This window comes from Malania oleifera, chromosome 2 (genome assembly GCF_029873635.1).
Source record: "Malania oleifera isolate guangnan ecotype guangnan chromosome 2, ASM2987363v1, whole genome shotgun sequence".
Lineage (NCBI taxonomy): Eukaryota > Viridiplantae > Streptophyta > Magnoliopsida > Santalales > Ximeniaceae > Malania > Malania oleifera.
In genome coordinates this window covers 141816121-141824795 of record NC_080418.1, presented here as the reverse complement: position 1 = coordinate 141824795, position 8675 = coordinate 141816121, and the positions used below count along the sequence as shown (strand labels likewise).

The window sequence follows — 8675 nt, the reverse complement described above, 5'->3', positions numbered from 1 at the left end:
TGACTAAAACAATCGACGATTAAAAAATTGATGTTGTACCAAACTGTTTCCTTTCTTTTCTTTTTCTTTTTCTTTTTCTTTTTCTTTTCTTTTCTTTTTCTTTTCTTGGTTCGAATTCCTACAAAATTACCCATAACTATTTATTTATTTAATTATCACATAAAAGTTGTAATTCATGAACGTAAGCAAGTGTAAATAATTTTCATTATTGTCAAATGAGTTAATTGTAATGGCATTACTTCCAAAGACCAAAAAACTTAAGAAAAAAATTGGACCTACCCTAAACCTCAACACCTTACTAAACTCTCACATTTTAAATCCCAAAACAAATGCACATGTGCACAACGGCCTCTTCCCAAAACAAAAACAAAAACAAAAACATAAAAAATAACTGAAAGTGTTTTTAAAAAACTGGAAGCGTTTTAAGAAAACAAGCGTAACAGATGAAAGTCGCGCCTGAGAGAGTGACTATAGTCTCTCGAAGAAGGCAACCGAGACGTTCCGATGATCGACGATGGGGGACTCCTTCTACTGTGCGGACTGCAAGCGCAGCACGGAGGTGGTGTTCGACCACTCCGCCGGCGACACCGTCTGCTTGGAGTGCGGCCTCGTCCTCGAGGCCCACTCCATCGACGAGACCTCCGAGTGGCGCACATTCGCCAACGAGTCCAGTAACAACGATCCCGCCCGCGTCGGGGGCCCCTCCAACCCTCTCCTAGCCGACGGCGGCCTCTCCACCGTCATCTCCAACCCCTCCGGCGACTTGCTCGCCTCCTCCCTCGCCCGCTGGCAGAGTCGTAACTCCAACTCTGACAGGTCCCTCATCCAGGCTTTCAAGACCATTGCTACCATGTGTGATAGGTGTGATTTTATTTACTTATTGAAAAATTTACCCCAAATCTCTCTCGATCGGGTATGAGCCTAATTGTTGCATTTTTTATCTAGGTTTTGTTTGTTTTGCTTTTGGTTTGGGTTCTGAGGGATGGGATTTGTCTGGTTCTGGAATATAGCTCGGGGAAGATTAAATTAAGAAAATTTTTTATTCTGTTAGAATTTGCGTTTTGATGAGTAAACAATCATGAATATAACTGATACAATCAAATGGTATTTCAGGTTGGGGCTGGTTGCAACCATAAAGGTATGCTAATAGACACAATCATTTAGATAGTATTCTGTTTAATTATGTCATGTATGTGTTTTGTGGCCCCGTCTTTTTCACACTCGTTGCTCAATATTGTAATTTTGGCTACTCATGTGCTTAAGAATGCATTGCCTTTCTATTTGGCTCTCCAGTTTTGGCATGCTATTATTGAACATCTATATGAGATATATGCTAAAATTCTGAAGAAAAAAAAAACGCAAGAAAGTATAAATGCCGGAGTTTGAATGAATGATGAAATAGGCTACACATTATGCTCCAAAGCTGCTTAGAGATATTTTGGTTTAGCATACTCATCATTTAAGGTCCATTTGGTTCACAATGGAATGGAGTCATAGGATATAAATTGTATAGGGATATAATAATGTTGTCCTTATAAGGCTTAAAATTTTGTTTTGATGATAACAAATAAGAGGAAGTTAACATATTTAGTTAAGTGATGATTCAGGACTCAAGTATTCATAATCAAGTGACTCAAAGTGATTATGATCAATATCAAGTGCTCGACAAGAGTGTTAAAAGTTCGAACTTAATGCTACAAGATTTTATGAAGGTAAAGTCTATTGAAGCTTGAAGTCAAGTCAAATATAAAGAATCAAAGCAAATACATGAAGACATTGAAGAGCAAAGTAAATACATGAAGACTTAGAGTTTAGAAAGTTATAGTCTTGAAAAAGTCTCATGTAAGTATTTCAAATGATTTCAATACGAATATTTGAAGCTCTTAGGTGAAATACTTGGACCTAGATACCTTTTAAAATACTTGAAAAATATTTTTATAAGGTAAAAAGTTATTTCAAAAATGTTAAAATTATTTTTAGAATGAAATTATGAAAGCTAAACAGGATATTCCAAATTCTGTTATTTTTTCTATATCCGCATTGATGTGCATTTTTCTCTATCAAATACTCCTCATCTTAAAAAGTATTCAACATGAAAGTTGTGGGATTTTCTCTTAGTTTTTTGTTGATACCAAGAACGTCTAATTTGGAGTTGTATAGAAAAAGTTATGACCAAAATACTGAAAGGTGGTCGAAGCTGTCAGGCGGCTGACCTTTATCTGTTCAGGCGACTGACAAGCAGACAGAAGCTGGTCAAGCGACTGACCCTATATCGTGTTGCAAAAATAAGCTGAATTAAAGGCTCACGCGACTGACCCAACCCCTCAGACAACTAGCCTTCGATTTTTCAAATTTAAAACAGCGAGGGAATGCTTCCAAAATAGATTTCTTGGGCTCCAAACTCTTTCAATACTTGGGAAACACTCCAAGCATCTTGGGCAACACGAAAATATACTTTTTAACTCTATAAATACATGTTGATTTCAAGAATTAAAAAAACCCAACAAGAAAGTCAATCTCAATTCTCATATTTTCAAAGCTCTCTCATTGAATACTCTTGTTCATACTCTTACTGAGATTTTGCTGATTTAAAGGCCACGATTCTTGTGTTCTTAACTTAGTTTTACAATCTAAGAAAGAATCCCAGTGATTTCTTCTTGAGCTTCGTCTTTCTATATTGTGATTTTGATTGAAGTATATAGATTTCAATTGTACTAATCCACTCTTTTGAGAGTGTCATTGTATACCAAATTGTTTCTTGTTTCTCTTATAGTTTTTGACAGTTCAAGGTTGGTTGAATCGTTGTACCGAGCGTGGGGTATTGTTTGGAGAGGGGGCTCCACCCTAATTGAAGAAGGGATTGTAATGATTTGCTTCGCCTGTAAAGAAGCGTTATAGTGGAATCCTTAGGTGGTCTTGCCTCAGGCGAGGACATAGGCGGGTATAGCCGAATCTCGTAAAAACTCGGGCTCACTCTCAACCCTTGCTCTTTAATTTTTCAATATATAGAAATTGCGTGGTTGTGTATCTGAGTGCAGGAAGCTGAAATATTGAGATTAAGAAAACTTTTAATTTAAGGAAGTACATTGATTGATCTTTTGCGAAAACCTTAAAGGGAGTACGTTGATTAATCGTTTGCGGAAACCTTGGTTAAAAGGAAGTGCATAAAATTCACAAATATAGGGCTTTTATCAAACTCTACGCTGAGTTATATAAACGCTGAATCAAGGAAGTGCTGCTGAAACTCTTATATTGGTTAAGTAACTTGTGATTGATTAATTGGTTGGTTGATTGGGTATTGATTGACATTGTTGAAAGTATCACATTAAGAATCATTGACTTGTATTTGATCAATTCATTGATTGAGTGTGGTTTGTGATTGGCTTAATTAAGTATTGAAAATCAAATCATTTTTGTGTAATTAAGAAACTTACAAAGGTTGTGAATTTGTAAAGAGATTTAAAAGAAACTCTTAAAAACCCAAATCACCCCCCCCCTCTTGGGACTACACCTTAGTTCTCAAATAATTTACTAAATGAAGTTGTGCAAAAACTTGTGCCACTCTATCTAACTAGAAGAGGATAGGAATAGACGTTTCCATTATAAAATTTGAGATAGTCATTCTTTGCCTATTTCATGTTATAGATTAATTTAAAAAAATTGCTTTATAATGACAGCATATTTTCTTTTGTAAGCTATTTTATCCCTATGCTATGACCATTCCATTCCACACACCAAGCATAACCTTATTTTTTACTATACCTAGGGTCATGCCGTCTTCAATCCATTACTGTGCGTAAATTTGAATGAAGCCTTGAATTATATTTCATCCATGACATTGTTAGTTGATTTTGAACAATCCCCTTTTTCTATGGATATTCAAATGATGTTTTCTTGATCATATAGAATTATAGATCATTTCTGGTTTTGCCTAGTGTTAGTGACTGGATAATCCCATATTTATGATCCAGACTACATATTGAAGTTAGACGCTTATCTACTTTGTAGCTGGCATACACATCTCTGGTGCTCATATAATCTTTTCAAACTATATAGAATTCAGTCCTAACCAATTCAAGAGCAGATAAAAATGGCGCAATTAGTAAAAGTAACCTGCCTACCTCCAAAATGTAACCTGTGCATAACACTATATATTGTTTTGTAATACCTTGTTAACAAACTTCTTGATCTGATTTTAAATTTAATATTTTGCAAATTATATATATATATTTTTTTCATTTTGATATATTACCTACTGAAGAAATTTATTGAATAAAATTTTTTTTTTTCATTTATCTATTCCTATTATATCTTCGTATTGAATAGGACCATTGTGAGAGTGGTTACTCTTGTAGACTTTGTAGGTCTTCAATTACATGGAAAAGCTACATTTCTATATAAAGGTTATGTGCCTTTTACATACAATAAGATGGGAGTTATCTATTCTCATTATTTGTCCATTCTCATTATTTATATTTTACCTATTCTCAATATATGTTCTCATCAAATTTGGCCATTTTGAGGGTAGTTAGTGGTTACTCTCTTGGTGAGTCTTAATTATGTAGGGAATGGCCATTTCCTACTTCTTTACATGAATGCCATGTGCGCAGATCTTTTACATACAATAAGATGGAGTTATCTATTCTCACCAATTTATAATTTATATCACTCCCTTTTTTTTTGTTCGCATCTTGCTTAAGCTTGGTTTGCTATATTGAAACTGAAAAGCAAAAATAAATAAAATAACAAAACAAAAATGAAAACAAAAATAAAACCAAAAACAATAATCAAACAATCATAGTCAAAGGGGGAAAAAGTTCCTACAAAATAAGTCCTACGAAAGCTCTATAGAGAGGCTGTATCTCTTTGTAGGACAGCATGTTCATGTGCTTTGATATTGGCTTGTATTGTTCCTCGTCTATTTTAATATCTTAATTATTTTTTATGTAATTATATAAATGATATTTGTAGTTCTGAACTTTAATGATAAGGAAGCAAAACACAGACATGGGCACATGAGTTTAGCACAACATGGACACTAGGACAAGGACACATCAAATCCAAAAAAATATAAGGTGTACATGGCAAGGACATGACAACAAATATCTAACTATATATACAGATATACTACATATAAATATTAGGTTTCTAACATTTATATAGCACCATAATACCACATATCCATAGAAACTCTCAATATCTCACTTCCTATGATTTAAATGTAGCAAATTTTAGTTTATTATAATTTTAAGATTTTAAAATAAATGAATTTTAATTATTTTTATCAATAAAATATAAAAATAATTTTAATTAGAATTTGTTTAATTTATGTTAAAGAAGCATAGAAAAGTAACTGAGGAGTGCCAGTGTCTAATATGGACTCATCTCCTTCGTACAAGTGCCCATCCTACATAACACGTGGAAAGGTATTAGAAAAAGGGCAGCCCAGTGCACAAAGCTCCTACGGGGTTTGGGGAAGGGGTGGATGACGATGGGTCTATAGTACATAGCCTTACCTTGCATTTTTTCAAGGGGCTGTTTCCATACCTTGAACCCGTAAAAAGTATTGCTTCAACTTTTGAATACAACTGTTAAATTCAGATACAGCCAAGTATAGATGCACCACTTTCACTGTTTTAAAGAAGTGTCATGTACTATAAGTTTCGAAAATGACGGGAATCAGTAAAAGGATAGTTCCTAGAGGGAAAAAAAAATACTTACACTTGCGAAGAGCGAGTAAGCCTCGTCAATTGTGTCAGATGCGCAAGTGTGCAAAATACTTCCTATGTTTGCCTAACCTTTTGGTAATGGAATTTTTTTTTTTTGTCTTAATGGGTGTACAAAAAATATATTCCCTAACAATCATCTTAATTCTCTTGATGATTGATCTATGAGGAGTTATCATCAACGAACTGTCCTATAATTTTCTACTTTAGGCTTGCCTTTGGGCTTTGTTTGTTAAAAATTCTTAATGGTAAAAGTTCTTGGATATTTTGGGATTTGAGAGAATCATTGTCATTGTCGTTCTATTGACAATGATTTGTGCACAATACAACAACGACGTTGTTGTCCAAGGTTGTTGCAATATGGTTTGGGGAAGGGGTGGACGACGATGGGTCCATAGTACATAGCCTTACCTTGCATTTTTACAAGGGGCTTTTTCCACCCCTCGAACCCGTGAAAAGCAATGCTTTCAACCTTTGAATACAACTTCTAAAGTCAGATACAGCCAAGCATAGATGCACCACTTTCACTGTTTTAAAGAAGTGTAATGTACTATAAGTTTCGAAAATGATGGGAATCAGTAAAAGGATAGTTCCTAAAGTAAAAAAAGAAATACTTACAAGTGTTTTGAAGAAAAGATCTGCTTCAATTTTTTTTTTAAATGAATTTTAAATTGATGAAATTTCAATTTTGCGCTGTTCAAATTTAAGTTCTATCGTATTAAGCTGCATTGGGGTAGAGTGAAGCTTTTTAATTATAATGACTACTTTTATTATTCAGCCTCTCATTTTGATCTTTTACCATACTTAGCTTATATACGTTCTTCTTTTTGTGCTTTCGAACGTATTTCCTTTTAACCGTCCATTCTTTGTCAATCAATGGAGAACTTTTTTGATTTGGAAAAGCTAGAATGGTTTACACTTTGATGTAGACATCTTGCAGCGTGACTTTTCCATATTCAGTTCTATACTTGTCAATATAAGGAAGCAGCACTCTCGTTATAAAGATGATCATATCCTCTGTGCGTCTAAGTTGTTTTTGCTCTTGGTAATTTTAAACTAGTCAATTTTTTTTTTTTTTTTCGTGACAATCTATTTGCCATGTCTTGCATGTTGGTTTCGAATAGTGTTAGCTTTTTATGGTTTTATTTGGAAAGCATTTTCTTAAGAGTACTAATATATTGATGGTTCTTTAATGACTTCAAGGATCGAGCCAATGAAATATATAAGAAAGTAGAAGATCAAAAACCACTTAGGGGTCGAAATCATGATGCAATATTGGCTGCTTGCATCTATATTGCTTGTCGACAGGAGGACAAACCTCGCACTGTTAAAGGTATAAGCAAATGCTTTGGAATTCGTTGTTTTGAGCATATGGTCCCTGAATGTGTGAATTTCAATCAGAAATTTGTTCCATTGCCAATGGAGCAACAAAGAAGGAAATTGGCCGTGCTAGAGAGTATATAGTGAAACAACTTGGGATGGAAATGGGCCAATCAATCGAAATGGGAACTATACATGCTACTGACTTTCTGGTGAGTTAGTGACTTTCTGCCCCGTGCCTATTTGGTGAATGTTCTATATTAAAACATCATTTTTAACATTTTATGCTCTGTTCCTTTCTAACCATGTCATTCCGCAAATTTTGTATAATATATTGCATGACCTTTATAGTTTAATATGTTTGTTCTTTCAACAGTCAACATAATTCCCACCTTATATTTTGTAGCGACGCTTTTGTTACAATCTTGGCATGACCAATCAAGCAGTTAAGGCAGCCCATGAAGCTGTTCAGAAATCAGAAGAGCTTCATATAAGGTAGTTTTGATATTTCATTTTCTCGCTTGATACTTTTTTTATTATTGGAGAATTTGAAACTTAAAAAATCTGTTGTTCTTCAGTTTGTTTGGATGTGCATATTTAAATTTATATGTTTGATGGTCTTCACAACTTCAGAGTACAGATTGTTGGGGTCTATACATTTTTGTTAGATTACTTTTGTGCATTTTCATACAATGTGTCCCCCCTTTCTTCCTAATGTCCTCTACCATCTGCCTCTCCTGTACAAAAATAAAGATTATTTCTTACGAGAAGTAGGCAATGTATTTAAAATGACTGTGAGCTTGCCTTCTTTTCAGAAAATACTCCGTAATTGGAGTAGACACAAATGCCCATCAGTAAATTGGAGGCTTTAAGTCATTTCTTCAAACCTTATAACTATTTTTTCTTTCACAGGAGGAGCCCAATATCAGTGGCAGCTGCTGTTATATACATTATAACCCAACTATCAGAGGAAAAGAGACCTCTTAAAGGTTAGAGTTAGACTGTATACACTTTTGTGTGCACATTATCTCTCCCTCTCCCTCTGAAAATACATTGTTTTGACACTATGGGCGTGCAGATATTTCAGTGGCTACTGCAGTGGCTGAAGGGACCATAAAAAATTCTTACAAGGACCTTTATCCCTATGCTGCAAGGCTAGTACCAGGCTGGTTTGCCAAGGAAGAAGACCTCAAGAACTCTGCAGCCCCTAGATAAATATTATACTTGTGTGTGTGTGTGTGTGTGTGTGTTTTCAATCTTGATTGAGTCGTGAAACATTTCACTCAAACTTTTTCTCTCATTTTCGTCCTTTTCCCCATAGTTTGACTTCTTTCTTTGTTCTCTTGTCGTCTTCTCTTTCCCTTACCTTTTTAGTTCTTACTCTCTTTTTTTTTTTTTTTTTCGCTCTACTTTTCAACATAAGAAATAAAACATTTGATCTTTATTGTACTTGGCTCCAGCAAAAACAATTAATGGAAAATTTTCATTTCAGTGGGAACCCTTTTTTGTATTGTTTTGTTTTGTATTTCCTTCTTTTTTTTTATCTGGTGGGTAATATGGCTTGGTCATTAGGTCAGAAGATGCTAATCCAAAGCTAGTTATATTCACGTGGACAGCAATTTACTTTGC

General features: G+C 34.5%; 1 protein-coding gene across 2 annotated transcripts; it reads left to right on the top strand.

Moving 5' to 3' along the window:
* The first annotated feature begins 419 nt into the window (after positions 1 to 419).
* On the top strand, positions 420 to 8544 carry LOC131147701 (transcription initiation factor IIB-2-like). 2 transcript variants are annotated; one of them, XM_058097229.1, is made up of 7 exons: positions 420 to 861; positions 1114 to 1138; positions 6930 to 7059; positions 7128 to 7258; positions 7453 to 7541; positions 7959 to 8035; positions 8125 to 8544. In XM_058097229.1, the coding sequence occupies exons 1-7, from the start codon at positions 515 to 517 to the stop codon at positions 8259 to 8261; spliced, it is 936 nt and encodes a 311-aa protein (XP_057953212.1). In that variant the 5' UTR covers positions 420 to 514; the 3' UTR covers positions 8262 to 8544. The 2 variants fall into 2 exon arrangements, with proteins under 2 accessions (XP_057953212.1, XP_057953213.1); XM_058097230.1 differs by having other exon boundaries at positions 441 to 816.
* Positions 8545 to 8675: the final 131 nt, after the last annotated feature.

What these genes read in the sequence shown, in the direction of transcription:
- LOC131147701 (XM_058097229.1), top strand. Translation starts at nt 515, where the DNA reads ATGGGGGACTCCTTCTACTGTGCGGACTGCAAGCGCAGCACGGAGGTG. An exon ending in ATTGCTACCATGTGTGATAG is followed by an intron (nt 862 to 1,113) that starts GTGTGATTTTAT and finishes ATGGTATTTCAG; the next exon opens with GTTGGGGCTGGTTGCAACCA. An exon ending in GGAAAAGAGACCTCTTAAAG is followed by an intron (nt 8,036 to 8,124) that starts GTTAGAGTTAGA and finishes ATGGGCGTGCAG; the next exon opens with ATATTTCAGTGGCTACTGCA.